The sequence below is a fragment of the Chenopodium quinoa genome, unplaced genomic scaffold, assembly GCF_001683475.1.
Source record: "Chenopodium quinoa cultivar QQ74 unplaced genomic scaffold, ASM168347v1, whole genome shotgun sequence".
NCBI classification, from domain to species: domain Eukaryota; kingdom Viridiplantae; phylum Streptophyta; class Magnoliopsida; order Caryophyllales; family Amaranthaceae; genus Chenopodium; species Chenopodium quinoa.
The window spans coordinates 2091117-2112607 of NW_018743906.1; the positions used below are offsets into that span (position 1 = coordinate 2091117).

The 21491-nt window shown below is 37.5% G+C and overlaps 1 protein-coding gene and 1 pseudogene across 1 annotated transcript; one reads left to right on the forward strand and one right to left on the reverse strand.

Moving 5' to 3' along the window:
* Positions 1-2523: 2523 nt before the first annotated feature.
* Positions 2524-5769, forward strand: LOC110686973 (annotated as a pseudogene).
* Positions 5770-5867: 98 nt separating this feature from the next.
* LOC110686972 (L10-interacting MYB domain-containing protein-like) lies at positions 5868-11381 on the reverse strand. The gene is made up of 3 exons (XM_021863601.1): positions 10366-11381; positions 7057-7383; positions 5868-6953 (listed from the first exon to the last, which is right to left on the reverse strand). Exons 2-3 carry the CDS (start codon positions 7381-7383, stop codon positions 6297-6299), a joined length of 984 nt encoding a protein of 327 aa, XP_021719293.1. The 5' UTR covers positions 10366-11381; the 3' UTR covers positions 5868-6296.
* Positions 11382-21491: the final 10110 nt, after the last annotated feature.

Genomic DNA, 21491 nt, shown 5'->3' on the forward strand with positions numbered 1-21491 from the left:
TGAAATCATTAGCAGGGGTTGCAGCTCGCGCCGGAATCGCTGGTGGCTGCCGCTGCTATGGTTGCGCCATTGCAGTGGCGGCTACTGCTTTAGTTGCCCCATTGCGGTGGCTGCCGCTGCTTTGGTTGGCCCCATAACGGTGGTTGATGTTGTTTTCGAGGAAGGATGGGTGGTTTGGGGGTGGGTTTAGGCCGGTTAGGGTGTTTTTGGGGTTGGGATGGGACGACCGGTTGTTTCCGACGAGATTGGGGTTGGTTGTGGCGTTTTGCTGTGGTTGGAAGGGATGAGGTGGTGGCTGTTAGGTTTTTTTTTTTTTTTACTCCCTCCATTTTTAAATACTTGCTCTACTTTCTTTTTCCGGCCGTTTTTAAATACTACCTCCGTTTTTATTTAGTTGACACGTATTGACTTTAGACTATTCACACACCTTCCTTTGACCGTGTTTTGTGCTTTATACGTAATGAAAAATATATTCATGTGGGATTTTGTTAGATTCGTCACTTTATACAATTTCAAAGTATCAACTATTCATAATTATTACTTATCGATAATTAAAGATATCAATGATTGAATAAGTGCCTTGGCAAACGTGACTAAAGAAACGTGTCAACTAAAAAGAAATGGAGGAAGTATTTGCTCCATTTCCTAATTTAGAATTCTTTTTAACAATATTTAATTAATTTCTCTCGCTTAGTGTACCCACCTTTAATCATATTTTATTAATTTCATGTTCTCTCTTTTTTAATTTTACTACTTTTTGTTTTTACAATTTTTTATTCTTCTACCTACCCTACTAGTCTACTACTATTATGAAATAAGGGGAAAAGGGAGAAGATTAGAGAGAGATGTATGTAGATGGTAATTGTATTGTCTATATCTTCATCCATTTCATGACCATCTATATATATACAAGATGTGAACATTGTAACATATATGGACAATGAAAAGTCCATTCATGAGAGGGTTAATGTGGACTAATGACAAAGGAGAGTTACAAGGATGCTATTAAAACCATACTTAAGGTAGTCATAAAAGAGATAATTACAAGCTATAATGGGCATACATTATTATTTTGTAACAACTACCTCTATATTTTATTATTTTCTCCAATTTTTCCTAAAACTCCGTGCATGGAGAAATGGAGCAAGTATTTAAAAATGAAGGGAGTATTTTTTTTATTTATAGATCAATCACAAGCTGACACATGTATTGGTTACCTATTACAGCTTGATGTTGACCGGTTGGGTCTATTGGAGATTTGGCAAAGTTATAGTATAGTTAGGGCTAAAGGTGGGCATGGGCCGTGCCGACACGCGGGCGGCACGAGCCCGGCACGGCCCGACACGACACGGCCACTAGCACGGCACGGCACGGCGGCCCACTTGTGGGTCGTGGGCCGTGCCGTGAACACAAATCTTGAAATTTGGCACGACACGGGCACGATCGTCGGACGCCGGCACGGCCGCCGACACGACCCGTCGGTACGTTAATTTTATAATATATATATCGATTTTGTATAATATATATATTTTTAAAAATAAAAAAAAATTTAAAAACCGTGGTGGCCCGTGGCACGGCCCGCCAAGCACGTGGGCCGTGGGCTAGGGTGTGCCAAAACATGGCACGGCACGGCACGGCACGGCCCGCCACCAAGCCGGCACGACACGGCACGAGCCCCACCCCGGCACGGCCAAGCACGGCCCGCGACGGCACGGCACGGCACGATGCCCATCTTTAGTTAGGGCCTCTTCTCATAGACTGAACTGAACTGAATATTTTATAAGAGAAGGAAATTACCCGTAAAAAAAACAAAGAGATGGAAATTAGGATCTGAACTGAATTGAGCTGAACTGAACTAAAAATAAACATATGAGAAAAGACACTTAGGGGACGTTTGGTTCGCACGAGGGAATCGGAATGGAATGAACAAAGGGAAAGGAGAATAATGGAATGAAAATACCCTTTTTTTGCTTTGTTGTTTGTTTTTAAAACAAGGGAATCAATCCCACCACCACACCACCACAGCCACCACACCACCACACAATTCATATGGTTTTCATCATTCCCAGCCATGAAACCCCTCGCCGGCCCTCCCCCTCCCCTCGCCGGCTCTCCCCCTCCCCTCGCCGCCCTTCGCAAACTCTCCCCCACTACTCGCTGGGCCCAAAACGACGAATCTCACCCTCGAAAAACCTCCCTTAGGCTTTTCGGAGGTTTTTCGAGGTAGGGGAGGGGTTTTTGGGCGGCGAGGGGAGGGGGTTTTGAGCGGCACGCGTTTATCGGTGGGCGGCGAGGGGAGGGGAAGGGGTGGCTAGGGTTTTGCAGGTGGTGGGAGAGAGATCAGGGCTAGGGGTTTTGCGGGGCTAGGGGTGGTTTTTGCGTGGGAGGGGAGGGCGGCGAGGCTTGGGGGAGGGGTGGCGGTGGTCGGGGTAGTGGCGGCGGTGGTCGGGGTAGGGGCGGCGGTGGTCGGGCTGGTTTTCCGATGGTGTTGGTAGGTGTGAAGGTGGTGATGGGGTGGTGTGAAGGTGGGTAGGGAAAAGGAATGGGAAAGTCTAGGGGGGTGGGGAATGGAGTTGAAAGGATTTGGGGTAATGGGGAGGGTAATGGGAATAATTAAAAGTGCTATACAAACATCAACAAAGGGAATGAGGCCAGTTGATTCTCATTCCCTTTCCTGATTACTCCCAACCAAACGACCCCTTAGTATTATTAAAAAAAAAAAACACGGTAATAATTGAGATTATTAAAATATATTTTTCCAATAGTATTTGTTGAGAAAGCTAAGGAGGTACTCCGTATTTAATTTTGGACTTTTGGTTCCCAGTAGTGTTTCTCCTCGGTGGCTCGGCCTATTCTTACAAACTACTAGCCGCAAAATCTTAGAACCCAGATCAGCAGCAATCACATTCAATCTAAAGCCTTGTAATTGATAATTCCCAGAATTCGAATTCTGCTCTCAGGTAAATCAACTGGGTTTTTTCAATCTCTTCCCTGCTTAACTCTTTCGAACAAATTTCAAATATTTAATTAAACCCTGAATTATTCGACCTGCATTTTTCCAGATTTTGCAGTGTTAAGATTTTTTAATAGAGCAAAGTAAAGATGCTATACATTATAGGATTGGGGTTGGGAGATGAGAAAGACATAACATTGAGAGGTTTAGAAGCTGTCAAGAAATGTGAAAATGTTTACATTGAAGCTTATACTTCACTCCTTTCTTTTGGTATTTCTTCTGATGGTCTCTCTAATTTGGTAAGAATAACCCCTTTAAATTTCAGTTTAATTTTGTGGGTATTTCTTAAAACCCTTCATTAAGTATTTAAAATTTGTAATTTGGAATTTGGAGTTGGTTTTTGTAGGAAAAATTGTATGGGAAACCTGTGATTGTGGCTGATAGAGAAATGGTGGAGGAAAAGGCGGATTCTATGCTTTCGCAAGCTCGTGATTCTGATGTTGCTTTCCTTGTTGTTGGGGATCCTTTTGGGTGTGTATGTTACTTGTTTTAACTACTACTATGAAAAATGGCATTGATCTATTAGAGTAATTGTGATGGTTGTATTTGCTTTTGGGTGTGTATATTTGTGATTATTGTTATTGTCTAAATCATATTTGGAATGTAGAGCAACTACGCACACGGACCTTGTTGTTCGGGCAAAGGAGATTGGAGTTGAGGTCAAGGTGGTGCACAATGCATCAGTGATGAATGCAATTGGAGTATGTGGATTGCAATTGTATCGTTATGGAGAGACAATTTCAATTCCTTTCTTTACCGAGACATGGAGACCTGATAGCTTCTATGAAAAGATTAAATGAAACCGTGATCTTGGGCTGCATACTCTGTGTTTGTTAGGTGTGGTTTTCACTCTTTCCTTTCGCTTAAGTTTGTCATTGTTCAACCTTGAGCTTCCCTTGCCCTTGGAGTTGCTCTTCATTGCAATTATGAATTATATGTTGAACTTTGGAATAATGTACTGTGAATTGGAATTGTGTTTCTATTCATGAATTTTTTTTTACCAGACCATCTGCTCCATGCATAGTGCATATGTTGTTGATCCATATTCTACATTTCTAGCACTCTTGTATTTGTAGAAACATAGTTGTCCAAACTCCAAAGCCGTAGCTTGCAATGGATTTTTGGTTTTGCTTGTGATGTAGAATACAAGAGTGGTTAATAATGGCTTCTAGCGTCATGAATGCTGTTCAATTGTCTCATATCACAGTAAAAATGCTTTAACCATCAAGTCCATCGTGTCAAAATGTATGTGGTCCTACAAGCCTGATCATCTATGGTTATGGGGAGCATTGAATGAATAAGGCTGCTAAGTGATTATTATAGTTGTATAGATGGACCTTGACCATCTATTGAACCAAGAAAGAGTTGCACAAACACTGTGGATTTATTGAACTTGTGGCTCCTCATTGTGATTACTGATCTGTATAAATCCGATTTGTTGTATTTGTCCCTTGGACATTGGTCTTTGGGAGACTTTGTATGTAAGTTGCTCCTTTGTATGCTGACTTGTTAAGAACCCTACACAAATGCTTGTGTTGAAATGTTGAGCCTTAGTGACATAATTTTTGTGTTATTAGGGCCAGACACATTTGGAGCATTGTTCAACTTAATTTGATTTTGTGTAAAAGATCGCCCTGTAGCTTGAAAGCATTATTATTACTTGTATTTTTTTGCTTCTCCTTTAAAGCTGAGGCTTGTTCTTGTCCCCGGCTCATACTTTTTAAGCCGGCAGCGCCCCCCTTAATGTCTTTCTAATAAACTTATTGTCAATTGTTATGGTTAGATTGATTATTACAAAGTATCATAAAGGCATTTAGCATAACTTCTCCCTGTGCCGGAGTCCATGTTCTATATATGGACACTATTTAACCATGATTGTATCTTTAGATTAATAATCTTCAGGCCATGTTCTTGGATATATACCTGATATATAGACCATATATACGTCTCTTTGGATCTACTGCATTCACCGCCTGAGATATTTGTCTTCTGTTAATTGCAGATATAAAAGTGAAGGAACCCTCACTGGAATCTCTCTGCAGGTTAACATCTGGTTTCAACTGAATGTAATCTTGTCTTTTTATTTGTTGCTTTCTTAAACTTGCATTATAACATGCCAGTACTTACAACTACTTTCAGGGGAAAAAAGATTTATGAACCACCAAGGTTCATGTCCATTGGAACTGCAATAGAACAGCTCCTTGAGGTTGAGCAGAAGTGTGGTCAATCAGGTAGGTTGTTTCTCTTCACACGTTTATCTATCCCTTTGTTGTGCTTCAGATTTTTTATGTTTATTCTTAACTGGAACATTTTATTTTGTTAATATGTAATTTTACTACTTTGATGACCTGCGATTGAGTGTATTTCATGTGGATTGCAGCTTACACTGAAGACACTCTTTGTGTGGGTTTTGCCCGGTTAGGAAGTGAGGATCAAATTATTGTTGCGGGTACAATGAAGAAACTGCAAACTGTTGATTTTGGAGATCCACTGCATTGCCTTGTCATTGTTGGCGAAACTCACCCCGTGGAGGCAGAAATGTTGCAATTTTACGCAGTCAACGAATAAAAGAGTATTCGAAGATTCATCTTCAATGGGGATGAAAGAGCCCAGCACTGTTTAGTTGACATGTCAAATGTCCTACAAACTCCTTGCAGCACTTTATGTTGCTAAATGATGCTCCATAGCCCATAGTTTTCCTTTGAGGGTTGAGAATCTTCTTAAACCATTGGCGGACGATTGAGTGGCACTAAGCCATAATTTTGTTATACTTATGTTTTTTACTAGCTTGTTTAATTGTAACAATTTTGTTAAACATTAGTCAATTGTAGCGTGCTGCAATAGTCATTGCTAGTTTTTTTTTTTTCTCTTGTAAAGTAACATTATTTGTAAAATGCAGCATGCTGATGAATTCAGCAGATATTTTAGATTTTGAATCTCGTTTTTTCTTTTTTCTTTTTTTCCCCCCCTCACCCAGAGAATGCATGGTTGTGATGGTAATAATTAATCGGCACCATCAGCAGTAATGAGCTGCATTCGTGAGCTAAACATGGACATTAATCACATTATTATCGACATAATATTTCTACTTTCTCTACGCAACCTTAATTAACCTTATTGAAACAATAGCATGGTGCAAGAATGAGGTGCACTATTTACATTACTCCATTCATTTAGTGATGCTGATGCAGTAAAATAGTACATATGTTTGTAATCACTTTATCTACTTCCATTGAATTACCCCTAGTTTGTCTTGATACTTACAAACAAATTCACTCCAATATCAGTTTATCTGCACCGAATGTGTCCAATAATGATCTCTGGTTTGCCCTTGTACTTCAAAGCAATTAGTAGTACTGCACTTCACCTGTAACCAACTCAATCTTCTGTCAACACCTTTAAGAGATATGAAGGTTTCTCTGATGTTAGGGTCATCAAAGAGATCCAAAGCCGAAAAGTATAACGACTCTCCCATGTTTTCAATTTCATCCAATGCCTTGATGCAATTTGTGATAGAAAACCTCTCCTTACTTTCCGTCTTTGTAATTGTCCTCAGCTTAAAGGAGTCAATCATACCTAGCATTGCTTCTGCCATAGAATCAAGTATCTTATGGTTCCTACGTTGTTGATCATTTTGATCCACATCCGATGTATGCTTTCTCTTTTTCTCACAATCAGTCTTACCTCCCTTCAAAAAGGAAGTAGTATTGACATCCATGGATTTCATTAACAACGGAGCTTCAGGAGTTGGTGGCTCAATTTTTATACCACAGCTTGAGCCTAGAGGATTAGCATTATTAGCACTAGATTTATGCTCCACTTCTTCATAATGGCTTGACTGGGCATATCTCCCATCAGCACCATTGTCAGCGAATATAGTGCACAATTTCTCATAAATGGGGCAGTCCCTGATTTTAGCTGGCTCTGGTTTAGGATTAACCTGAAAGTCCAGTAGCATAAGCAGATTACTGCCGATTCAACAACAATGGAAATAGCAACATCAAAGATGAGAAAGAACGCAGAAACAACTAGGGAGGATATACCTCTATGCCTTCCCATAAATCAAATCCACCACAGCATGAATCTTCCATGATGAGATCATTTTGAACTAAAGCAGACTTAACCTGGTTATACCGAGCACGAAGAACATCTAGGTGCTTTCTCAATTGGTTGTTATTGAAGTTTAGAGCCGTTCGCTTATTAAATTCATCACGTATGTAGCCCCACACCTTCTTGTCAAAAACGTTATTTGGCCTATTTCCCAATTGAATCTGCTCCACAACCAAGTCTGCAAAGATTTTATCAAGGGCAGCTGTCCACCTTGTCCTCGAACGTTCTTTCACTTGACGTTCTGACACTTCCCTGTCCATCTGCAATTTCACATCACCACCTTTGTAAGCTAATACCTTGTGCTTAAGGGAGAGCTGCTCAATGTAAACTACTGATGACAAAAAATCACCTAGAATATAACAATGATCCTCTACAAACATAAAAAATATATAGAAAAGAGAATCTTGGACTTGCATGTCTAACTATTGAAGTATATAATTGCAGCAAAGCCATAACTGCACATGAATTGATCTATGCTCAAAACCTTCAAAGGGTCAACACACATCCCAAAATATGCAGCTTAACTGATATAGGAGCATATCATTTCCAATGGTCAAAAACTTTAAGTGTCTGTGAAAGCTCTGCCAAAGAGTCCACAAAAAGAACACTACTATGAGTAATACCATACCAAGACCAGTAGAAGTTACAAATTAAACGGGAACTGATATGTGCCCTGCACATTCGTGTATCGGGTGCACAATAACAGTTATAGTGTGCCATGCTTTTTTTATTCTTTTATGTTATACATGTGACAATTTAAGAAAGAGTAACTCAAAGCATTAAAACATTGACTTCAACTATAAAGTGGATAACTTGTAAGATAGTGACCCTATTGCACGAGTGTACGGACCCGTGAACAGTAATCAGAGAAGGCAGTCGATAATGATTTTCATTAAAAAGAACCTGCTAACTAGATAACCTTTGACATGGATGTGATTGACTCCAGCATAGAGGTGTAAGCTGAAGATCATACAAATGTGGTTCCTAGTTTTTTATCAGACATTTGCTATGGCTCCACAGGCAAACAACCAGGAAAGATCTTGTGTAGAAGACAGCCTATGCTTACACAACATTCAGTCGATTCAGATCAGGTAATCAAAGCTTGTTCACAAGAAATACAGCTTTTATTTCATTTACTGTAAGCCATGCAATATGCTTATTAATATAAAAATACCTATACCTTTAATATTTTAAGACTGATTTGGAGAAGGTCAAAAGCACTTGCAAAGTTGCAATACACAGTAGTACTGGGAGAGTTCTAAGAAAAAGTTCTTTCGATTAATGTATCATTTGTAGGTGGCTGATGGAGATACAAGCATCATTGTGAGCCTGAGAAACTACTTTTATGAATGGGTTCAAGCTTTCTTTCTTCCATCTATGACCTGCTTTCCACAAAAATTATATCAGCATTTCATATATCTAGCTCCTCCTCCCTCCTGGGTAGTAGAAAACAGGTAACAACTATTCCCTTCAAAGAAACAAAAATCTTACAACATTTAGATGCTCCAGAAAGAAAAATCCTCCTTTCCTTCCAGCTTAAGACACGAGTTGAAAGTTATTATGTCATTTTCTCTGTCCATCACATCAACAATTCTCCCTCTTTCACAGCACTTCTTGCGCTTGTTTTTTCCTCTTTCCATCCATTATCTCAACACATTCTATTTCTACTTTTAGAACCTGTACTAAAGTCAACCATGATGCTATTCAGATGGACGCGGTAAGTGGCTAACAAGAACCACTCCCTCCCCATAAGATCCGCTAGAATAAGGCGTGAACCAAAAGGTATTACTGGAAAACTCACCAAACCTTTTCAACCATAGTTTTTTATATCCTGTTGTGGACTATGTAAAATCATTAAATAAGTTTGCAAAACTGTGCTATTCAACAGCTATAGAGTGCAGTAATTACTTTGCTGCTAGTCCACCCTAAACAAAAAGAGGGAATTCAGTTGGCCTTCTCAGGGGTACAATATTTTGATTGTGCATGATCAGGCTTAAACCCATATACCTTTAATTGATGGATGGAAAAGTGCCTATATCACGCAACAATGAAAAATTATATTTTATAATGGCAATTGGTTGAGAGGGATAATGACATTACGGTCACTAGCCAAGTACATCCTAAGTAGCTGTTGAATATTAGATGTACAGAAAGGAATCACTCAAATTTCCAATGAAAAAACATAAATTTCTCAATGGCTGGACTATTTTATACCTCCATATTTCAACCAATCGTTCTCAACGACTTTTGACTGCTAATCATACTTTAGATGGTTGATTAATCCTGATCCAGACATCCATTCCTCAAACTTATAAGTTGCAATCTAGAACAGACTTCATCAATCATGTATTGATCAATATACCGAAACACCATTTGCCAAAAGACATCCAGATTGGAAACTAAGAAGTCTAGCTATACCATATCTAATACACACACTAAATCAATAACATATTTCGCAAACAAACATAAAGTCACAATCTCACAGACTAGGATAAGGTAACTCATACAAGCACTCTTCACTGTCTTAATAGATTACATACCTCGCTTATAAACAAAAGATATATGCTGAATATTGACTATATTTCCATGACACGATCGTTTTTGTACTAAAACTCAAAGTAGACTTGAAAAGTACTTAGTAAACTAATTCCACCATTCAGATTATTATACCTTATATACTTTACATAATGCCTCTCATTATATTACCAATGCAATATTGACAATCATGATAAAATTCCGGCGAAATTTTATATATTGATTAAGGAAACAATAAAAACAACCAATGCAACAACACATTCATGTACAACCAATAGCAGTGGAAACTTAACACAATTTACATTGAAATTTCATAACCATGGACATTGAAATTTATATTATTTATATTTTTCGTTTATTACCGCATACCAAACAGGCCGTAAAATTATTTATAAACTAAACGTAATCACTTTTATGAATATCAATTGACCTAAATTCAAAAATATGGTAAAGTAAGCAAAGATAATCCCTCTTTCCAAAATTACACCAGAAATATATTGATCAAACAAATGCAGATGAAATTAATTGAGATAAATGGTATTTGAACAAGAGAAATGCATAAAATTACTAAATAATAATAATAAAAAAAAAAGTAGTTAAACAAGTGTGTAATTTTATTTTATTTTTTATATATATATAATCACAATTAATTCTGCAAATAAAATCTTAATTTTGAAAACATACCAATGAACAACTGAAATATATACCTGAAGGAAAACTCCGACAGAAACTTGCGCTTTCAACCTCCGACAGAAGCTCCGACGAACGGCGGCGAATTGGGGTCCGATATTCTGATTAGATTAGGAAGGAGGGAAAACTGATATTTGGTTTTACAAAGGTAGGAAAAAGAAGAGTAAATACAAGTTGATCTCGTTGAGAAACGGATTTTGTTTATCTCGGGTTATAATTGTCATTAACAATATTTTAATATTTTACCGTAATCAATCGTTGGACGCGAGTCAAAAGTTTAACTTACGGTGTTCTAGAAGGAAGCTAAACGAAACCCTATGATTACTAGAGAGAGAATTGCTTAACAGAATTTATCGCGAAGCAAACATCGATTAAGGAGCACTTACATACTAAACCAAAAGGAAGTTGAGTAATCTGTTGAAAATCATGTCAATTGAACGATTATTTGGCAATAAATCTAGAGGGGTCGCGTTATTTAGAATTAGGGAGCCAGTCGCTGCGATTGATCATGAGGTACGCATATGTCAAGTGAACGGCTAAAGGGAATGGGGTGGGTGGTTAAGCAGCGCCGCGGAAGAGGAGAAGGGCGGCGGGTGACGCTTGGGTTGAAGATGGTTGGGTTGGCCGTTGGTGGCTGGGCGCTGGGCGTAGGTGGTTGTGTTGGTGTTTTTTTTTTCTTTTATTTATTTATTTTACTCCAATTATATGTTGACACGTGTCTTGAAACCTGTAATATTAGGTTGGATGATTAGTTTGGAGTGTTTTTGGCGAACGGGATATAAAGTTTGGATTAATAAATAAATACTCCAAAGTTGAGATTACGACCACCTCCAATGGTGAAACTCATTTGGCTATTGAATACAAAATGAGTTGTCTTTTACCTCCAATGGTGATACTATACCCACTTCTCAATTTAGCAACTTATGTAAAGTCTAATTTTTCAATAATGAGACTCTTTAAAGTATACAAATATTACTTTCAATTTATGGCCCACCAAATCCATTTCTTTTTTAATATCAAATATTATAAGATTAAAAAAAGGTTAAAACTTAAATAAATTACAAAATATATTAGAATATTGACAAGGGACCCACATTTTTTATCAAAAGAAGTTGAGTATCTAAACTTAGCAACTTTCTTTTGGAGTCATTAATTAATAAAACGTATTCAGTTAATTGCTAGACCATTGCTTATGAAATCCAATCTCCCAATTTCTTCTTGGGGACATGCTATATTACATGCAGCAGCACTAATTCGCATTAGGCCAACAAGTTATCACAAGTTCTCCCCATTACAATTGGTTTATGGTCAGGAACCAAATATTTTCCATCTAAGAATTTTTGGATGTGCGGTTTATGTTCTAATAGCTCCACCACAACGCTCTAAGATGGGTCCTCAAAGGAAGTTGGGGATATATGTTGGGTTTGAATCCCCGTCAATAATTAAATATCTTAAACCTATAACAAGGGATTTATTTACGACTCGTTTTGCAGATTGTCATTTTAACGAGTCACTTTTCCCAACAATAGGGGGAGAAAAGAGAGAGCTGGAAAAAGAAATTAAATGGAATGAATTATCATTATCCTATCTTGATCCTCGAACTAAACAATGTGATTTGGAAGTTCAAAAGATAATTCATTTACAAAGTTTAGCGAATCAATTGCCAGACTCGTTTGCTGACCCAAAAAGAGTGACCAAGTCACATATTCCAGCTGTAAATGCTCCATTTAAAATAGATGTCCCAGAAGGAAAAAATAAATTTGCTAATGAGTCTAAACCACGTCTGAAACGTGGAAGACCAATAGGTTCCAAAGATAAGAATCCTTGGAAAAGAAAAGGAGCATTGATTGATGATGGTCAAATTGAAGAAACAATTTCCGAAGGATCTCCAGAAGATACTTTAGATATGATACAAGAAGAAATTCAGGTACCTGATAATAAAGAAATTTCAACAAATTATATCATGTTTGGAATTACATGGAACCGAAATCAAATCGACGTCGATAATGTTTTTGTATGCAATGTAGCATTAGATGTTATAGATAATAATGAGGATCATGAACCAAAATCCATTGAAGAATGTTGACAAAGAAATGATTGGCCAAAATGGAAAGAAGCAATTGAAGCAGAATTAAAATCTCTTGGAAAAACAGAAGTATTCGAGCCTGTAGTCCGTACACCTGAAGGTGTAAAGCCAGTGGGATGTAAATGGGTCTTTGTGCGAAAGAGAAATGAAAAGGGTGAAGTTGTAAGATATAAGGCACGCTTAGTTACACAAGGATTCTCACAAAGACCTGGTATTGATTATGAGGAGACATATTCTCTTGTGGTGGATGCAGCTACTTTTAGATTTTTGATTAGTCTGACAATAAGAGAAGGACTTGACTTACGTTTGATGGATGTAGTCACAACTTATTTATATGGCCCACTGGATAATGACATTTACATGAAGCTCCCAGAAGGATTCAAACTGCCAGAAGCAGCAAAATCTAGTTCTCGAGAACATTTCTGTATTAAATTGAACAAATCTCTTTATGGATTGAAACAAATTGGGCATATGTGGTATAACCGTCTAAGTGAGTATTTGTGTAAAGAAGGTTATAAGAATGATCCTACCAGCCCATGTATTTTTATAAAGATATTTGGATCGGAATTTGTTATAATTGCAGTGTATGTCGATGATTTGAATATCATTGGAACTCCTGAAGAGATTTTAGTGACTGTCAATTATTTTAAGAAAGAGTTCGAAATGAAATATCTAGGAAAGATAAAATTCTGCTTGGGGTTACAAATAGAGCACCTAGAGAATGGAATCCTTGTGCATCAATCAACATACATAGAAAAGGTTCTTAAAAGATTTTCTATGGATACAACACATCCATTGAGCAGCCCTATGGTTGTAAGATCACTTGAAGTAGAGAAAGATCCATTCCGACCTCGGGAAAATGATGAAGAAATTCTTGGTTTTGAAGTACCATATCTTAGTGCAATTGGAGCACTAATGTACCTTGCAAGCCATACACGACCCGACATATCATTTTCAGTTAATTTATTAGCAAGGTTTAGTTCATGTCCAACCCGAAGGCATTGGAATGGGATTAAACATTTACTTCGTTACCTTCAAGGTACAAAGGATATGGATTTATTTTTCCCAAAGTTGCCCAAAGAAAATTTGATTGGTTTTGCAGATGCAGGTTATTTATCTGATCCTCATAATGGTCGGTCACAAACTGGATATGTGTTCACATATGGTGGTACTACCATTTCTTGGCATTCCATGAAACAAACCATTGCAGCTACTTCTTCCAACTGAGATTTTAGCAATTCACGAGGTTAGTCGTGAATGTGTATGGTTAAGGTCGGTAGTTCAACATATAAAAGAAGTTTGTAGTTTATCATCTGGGAAAGAGGCACCAACAACTTTATATGAGGATAACGCAGCTTATATTGCTCAACTTAAGGAAGGATACATCAAAGGCGACAGAATAAAGCACATCTTACCCAAATTTTTCTTCACTCATGATCTTCAGAAGAATGGAGACATAAATGTATTGCAGATTCGTTCAAGTGAGAATTTAGCAAACTTATTTACTAAGGATCTTCCGACAACAACATTCAAAACGTTAGCTTACGACATTGGATTGCATCGTCTTAAAGATCAAAAGTGATGTAGTCATAAGGGGGAGTTAATGCGCGCTGCACTTTTTTTTTTTCTTAACCATGGTTTTTTCCTATTGGGTTTTCCTGGTAAGGTTTTTAACGAGGCAACATCATATGCGCATTATAGTGTATTATTTTGTACGGGTTTTATAGTAAATGTTAGTTATTGTTTTATTCAATATATAGTCATCTAAGGGGGAGTGTTATGAAGATATCTAAATATGGATGACTATTATCCCATGTACTATCTAGAATACTCTAGAGTTGGGTATTTGGTCTTATCAGTTGATGGAATCCTAGGTAATGTACATGTATATATATCCCGTACTAGATGGAATATGAAATATAACGTAAAAATCTTCCCTCGTCCCTCTATATTTTCTCTTCCATATTTAACACTTCTATAATAATTGCAATATTTGTAGCTCAAACTTTTAGAACTATATATGGAGTAGCAATTAGCGCTAAATCGTTTTCAAATATGGAGAAAGCTATCAATCATTTGGATTTGTTTAGTGACAGGGTAAAATCGTATCCCCTAATCAAAAGTAATACCTAAATCCTCTAACTAATGTAGATAGGGAAGTAGGGTCAAACTCCACAAGGAAACAAGTCTTTTTACTCCTAATTATTTATTGTAATCTAAATTATCTAAGTAACCAATATTTTTGGGAATAAATTCTATACTACGAAAAATAAGTTTAGGGAGAAAAGAAACAATAATAAGGAAGCCTAGGGTCACAGGTTCACCAATAATTAATATTCCAGGATAAAACATAATAATTAATAATTAACATTGCACAAATAACATGATTAACAGGCTCTCGCAATTTATTAATCAACATAGATCTAACAGGCTCTCGCAATTTACTAGATCTAAGTTCCTATTAAAAATAGCCTTTAATATTAAATTAACATCTGCTCGATTCATCAATTCAATATTGCTAAACATTCACAATCAAATTACATCTGCTCGATTCATAATCTAATTGCAAAGAATTAAAACAATTCAATAAGAAATTATCGTGCAATACCAATAATCAATAATAACAAATTATCCCTTCATATTAATTATAGATCCCCATAAACCCTAGAATTAAACTACTCACGCATCATCATAACTAAACTAATCAAATAATTAAATAAAAGCATAATCAAAGAAGCAAGTAAAATAGCTGAAATTAAAAAGGAAGAAATTGTTACCAAAAGAAAATTGGATTAATGGAAGTAATTAAGAACAAAAGTTGAGAGAGAATTTTAGAAAGAGAAAATATTCTAAGTAGAGAGAGAAAGTCTAAGAAAGAAGGTAATCTAAAAATCCGTACAAAAATCATACTTAAACGTTTTTCTAAAACAAAAATTAAGGCTAACTAATCAGGTCCTATAAAAAACGCGTGCCCGATCGGGCGAAGGGTCGCCCGATCGGGCCCGCCTTTTTCTTCGCGTTCCTTCCCATCAGCGTTGCCCGATCGTGCTAGAGGCTCGCACGATCGGGTGCGCTATAAGCCACGCACAGCACTAGAGCGCCGCGCCCGATCGTGCTAGAGGTTGCCCGATCGGGCCCTTGCTTCACCTTGATGCTCGGACTTCGATTGGGCTTGATTTCTCGGCCCAATCCGGATTTCCTCTTCGGGTCTTGAATACTCGGTCCAAAACCTCGAGATCCCAATTACCGAGCCCTTAATCACCGGCTCTCACCGATCCTGGGCTTCAAAAGTGGTCGTGTCCTTCTAGCTTCCGTAGTTGATCCATAAAGCCCGGGAAAATGCTCCAAGAGTGCAATTTCCTGTAAAATACAACTAAAACTACGAAAACACTAGAAAACACAAATTAGTAATAAAAGTGGTCCGAAAGAGCCAAAAACACTACTAATAACGACCAAGGGACGGGGGTAAGACACTATATAAAATGGACATATCATTTAGCAATTTAAAATTATTCAATTTATCTAAGAAAGGAAAATTTGCAAATTGCAGCCATTTAAAGTTTATATTTTGCAAATATCAGCCATTTAAAAAATTGCAAATTGCGGCATAAAAGTCGTTATAAATTGTAACTTGCAGCTCGATTTAACTTTTTCATCGATTTACGTATCGAAAAATATTTGGTTAAGATTTTATGGGTCATTTAGTCCTTAAGTTCTGAATTGAGGTCGGAATTACCAAAAACATAACGTAAGTGCCTCGTTTTTACAGAAAAAAAAATTAGTTGCCCACAAATCGATACTTTTTTTTTAAGCAAAACATAACACTTACGTTTTTTTTTTTGCTAATTTCGAGTCAATTTGGTCCCTTAAGAACTAAAATGGCCCATTAAACCTTAACTGGATTTTTTCAACATGTTAACCGATGAAAAATTTAAATCGGGATGCAATTTACAATTTATAACAAATTTTGGGCTGCAATTTGCAATATTTTTTTAAAATGGCTGCAATTTGCAAAATACAAACTTTAAATGACTGCAATTTGCAAATTTTCCACTAAGAAATGTGCTAAAGAAAAAGCGCACAAATATTCTCCTCCTCCAAACTTTATTCCATTCTATAAAAAAATGGTAGTTTTTATAGCAAAGTTTGACATAATTTGAGCTTGATTAACAATTATATAATAACATTACAAATAACTCGACATGATTGAAATAAAATTTGTCAAAGGTTAAGTGACGATCACAAAAGCTCATCTATAGGCGTCATTCGAAGTGCGCCTACGTAAAAAGCATGTGTGAATATGCTTGACACTCATAGGAAGTGGGAATTGACATAATACGATTAGGGACAAGGAAAGTAGGGAGCCGCCAACAAGTTTTTAAGGAACTTGTAAACCGTTCACGGATCATAAAAGGCAACCACGAATAAGGGACAACGATAGGCAACAACGATTGACCCGTGAAGGTTACACCCCATTCATAATCCATGAGATTACTAATTCCATATGGTTCGGAACCACGAAAGGAGGATCGGGGATGATGGTACGAAGTGAGTCATGGAGTCACATTCGCCCGTATTGGCCTCTACTCGATTCTTATATTGAAAAGCACTCCTGTGATCTCAAAGGCATACAAACAATAATTCAATTCGCTCCAAACTATTATTTAAATAAATTGGTTTAAGATTAATGCACACATAATTCTAAAATATTGGCGATCACTTCAATTAATAATAAGATTAATAGGATCCTAAACCGGTTGTCCAAATTATCTTATTAGGCGTGATTTTCAATTACATATTCCCTTTAAACATGCAATATGGTGATCAATAAATATAATAGAATAAACATTAATATTGGAAGCAATTTAACAATAATAACGTGAGTCAAATCAAATAATAATAATAATAACAACCTTAATCATGATACTAGCAATATTAAAAATAAGAGTAATTAAATTAATTAATTACTCACATTCTGCGCGTTCCTTTGAATTGCTACATCATGAATAAACTGTTAGTAACTTCAATGAAAATACAAAGTAAATGAAAATTAAATTAAATAAAAAGTAGAGTTGATTTGGTCCAAACCCTCAGTTATTTGTACCTTTCACGCCTTGGTTTAAGGACGGAACCTCGGGTTAAGTATAGACTCCTTGGAGTGCATAGGGGAATTATTATGGAAGAATAAGGAGGCTAGAAATTAGGTTAAAGAGGGAGAAGAGAATGATTTTTGGTGTAAGGTGAGAGAGAATGATTATTGGTGCCCCGAACTGCAGAAATGAGGGGGGTATTTATAGGGAAAATGAGCAGAGGGAACACACGGAACCCTAAAAAGATAAAAACCCTAAAAAAGGCTACCGTGACACGGTAGATTCTACCGCGACACGGAAGATTCTACCGCGACACGGGGGAAATTAGCGTGACGCGGGGAAAAATAGAGTGACGCGGGAAATATTTGACCTACGGGAGTAAAAACGCGTGAAGGGATTACGCGGAAAAGACACGGAGTTGTCCCGTGTAACAGCAATGGCACCGTGACACGGGAATTCCTACCGTGACACGGAAGTAATTCCCGTGTCGCGGCACAGTTCCCCGTGACGCGGGGAAGTTTTAAGCACCGTGACACGGCAGAAAACGCCGTGACGCGGCAAAGTCCACCGTGTCACGGCATATGGCGCCGGGTCACGGTACTTATGCCAACTCACGGGGCACTAAAAAGCATGAAAATCCCCTCCAAATTACCATGTCACGGGAATTTCTCCCGTGCCACGTCAGATCTTGCCGCGTCGCGGCATTTTAGCTGCTGCGCGGTAATTCCAGTTTTTTTAAGCGTTTTTAAAATTATCATAACTTTTGATCCGTAACTCGGAATAAAGCATATAATATATCATTGGAAAGATTATCAAGTATAATTTTTAACCCAATAAGAATCAGGTCAAAATAAATTTTATATTTTAAGATATGGCCGTTTTAGTAGAAGGGTGTCGGTTTTGGGCCGAGTTTAATGTTTTGCTCATATCTTTTTCGTTATAGCTCGGAATTGGGCTTATGATATATGGTTGGAAATATTATTTAAAGGCCTATCCAAAAAAATAATATTTTGATAAAAAATTTATATCCATAAAATCAGTTTCTCTCAGTTTTGCGATGTGGACACAAAAAGTGGAAAATAGGTTATGGTTTAGGGAAATGAGCTAGAAATTGGATTGGTTCATGAAATATATTGGATAGAATATGGATTTAAGCACTCCAAAGATTAAATACTCAACTCGACCAATAATGGCGGTGAAAGGTGTTCATCAACGGGTTTGGTTTTGGGGAGACATTTTTAGGTGTCTACAGAAGCCCCCACTTTGACTGAGTTTGTAGAAACGTCAGTTTCGAAAACGATAGTCAAAGTAGCCGATAGGGACGGAGAATGATTAAAGACGTTCTGCGATCCTAAATCATTCTGTATACGCCGGGTACCTGCTGAAAAGTGTTAGTTCTACAGATAAAAGAGTAAAGGGATAGAATGCTTATCTAACACCAATGTATTGGTGGCAAATGAGCTTGGTAGCTTCCTATGCTTGAAGAGATCCACCGGTTGACGTCTGTTCAAACGATTTCCATGCTTGAGGAAAGCCGACTGAGGAGTTTGGTAGTTTTCTAAGCCTGAAGAAACCTATCGGATAATACTTTCCATGCTTAAGGAAAGTCGTCGTTTGAATTTGGTGTCATTCTATGCTTGAAGAAATCCACCGATGATGCTTTCCATGCTTGAGGAAAGCGGACTTGGCGGTTTTCTATACTTTAAGAAAAATCCACCGATAACGCTTTCCAAGCTTGAGGAAAGCCGACTTGGCGGTTTTCTATACTTGAAGAAAAATCCACCGATAACGCTTTCCAAGCCTGAGGAAAGCCGACTGATGAATATGGTGTCATTCTATGCTTGAAGAGTTCCACCGATAATGCCTTCCATGCTTGAGGAAAGCCGATTTGGCGGTTTTCTATACTTGAAGAAAAATCCACCGGATAATACTTTCCATGCTTGAGGAAAGTCGAAAGATGATGAGATTGCAAGTCTCTGTGTATCGAGAACCTTGCGTCCTGAAATGATGGTGGTCCGCTTGTCCCCGGACGTGGGCTGTAGATGGTCCGCTTGTCCCCGGACGTGGGCTGTACTTGGTTCGCTTGTCCCCGAACGTGGGTTGTAAATGGTCCGCTTGTCCCCGGACGTGGGCTGTAGATAAGACCTACAAAATAAAATTTGCCAGGGGACTCGTATAGACTATGATTGACTTGACCAACTGACTTGACCAAGTTTGACTTGACATGACATGACATGTGTATGACTTGTGATTGTGTGTGTCTTGAGTGAGTGTGTGTACTGACACAAGCAATTAAAAATGCAAAAGCAAAAGACTTGACCAAGTTTATCTTGACATGACATGTGTATGACTTGTGAGTGTGTGTGTGTGTGTATATGTGTGTGTGTAGACACAAGCAAACGAAGATGCAAAAGCAAAAAATTTCCGTCAATTTTTGTCATGAGTGGAGGGTACCGACTTTCTCCCGAAAAAGAAAGATGTGAAAACTGAACTTTTATTTTCGAACTTCCTTCGATGAAAACTTGGAAAAAGTTTTTGAACTTCCCCAAAATAAAATAATGAAAAAGGAAAGAAGTTTTGAACTTCCTACTTGAGCAAGACGAAATGAATCGTATGGATTGAATTGCTTGTCCTGCAAATAATGTATGCAAGATGCAAGCTCTTAGGCTAAGAGGCTAAGGACAATTACATCATGTGACACGATAGATGAATGAACTTAAGTCATGGAGCTAAGCATCATATATGGTGTAAAGAAGCGATTTTGAACGTCACTTAGGTCTGGAAGCTAAGCACGTATAGTGATTATTGCATAATGAACGTTGCTTAGGTCAAAGAGTTAAGCACGATATGCTTTGTATGATTAAAAATCATTGATATATAAATGTTTCTTAGCACATTATGCGAAACAATGAACATTGCTCAGGTCAGGAAGCTAAGCAAGTATACAATGTTTCTTTAAATATGATGAAACATGCACAGTGTTGAAACAAGATTTCATGATAAAGGGTTCTTAAAGGGAAGGATGATTTATATGGATATGTATGTGTGAGTGAAGTGTGTGAATGTGATACTAAGGCTGGCTGCAAGGGTTATGGCGATGGAAAGAGATGTGAGAAGAGTTAAAGATGATGACTCTTCAGGCTGGGTAAGATAATGTGATTTGGGTTCAAGCCCCCAAGTCTAGCTCTAAATGGGTAAGGATAAGTATTGGATATTCTTTGACTCGATCATGTATAGATATGAATGTGAATGTGGCCGCACCTCAATGTGAGGTTGCCTACGTATCCGTTAGGAATCAGGCCGAACGTAGCTCTAACCAAACTTTGCACAAGTGTATGTACACCTCAAAGAGGTCTTTCAAGGGTTGTAATGTGGTTAAGTTGATGGTTTAAGGAAGAAAGGGATAAAAGGCTCAAGACCCGAGAGAATCCCCAAGATGTGTAATTTTGAATTTGAAAATTTTGAATTTTGCAAGTTTATTTTCAACTTTTTTTCTTCTTTTTTTTTTATTTTGAATTTCTTTTTTTTTTCTTTTAAATCAATGTAGACAATCTCAGATCATGCGGTCCATCACTCACTTAGCATTCATGTTTCTCAGGCACGGTACCAAGCACTCGATGAGAGACGCAATTTGAGACGTGTTCATATCACAGACATTGGCACACTTGCCTTTAGACATTGTTTTATTGTTACTTTGCTGCTTTCTCTTTTTTTTTTTTTTTACTTTATTTTTGAATGTTATACAATTACACATCTTCCAATCCCAGGGTTAAGTGAATGTGGTTTGAAGAAATGAAGGCCAAACGTTAGACGAGGCTCAAAATGGTTGATGAAGAAATGGAATGTGATTGAACGGTTAACAGGGAATGACATGGTTGCAAAGGTGCCTCAAGTCATTGGTGTACCTTGGGTTTAGTTCGGTAATTGATGTTTTTTTTTTTTTTTTTTTTTTTTTTTTTTTTTTTTT

Excerpts from the sequence above, each read along its gene's own strand:
- LOC110686972 (XM_021863601.1), bottom strand. The coding sequence starts at position 7,383 with ATGGACAGGGAAGTGTCAGAACGTCAAGTGAAAGAACGTTCGAGGACA. Across the intron at positions 6,954-7,056 it reads ATTTATGGGAAGGCATAGAG|GTTAATCCTAAACCAGAGCC; the intron begins GTATATCCTCCC and ends CTGGACTTTCAG.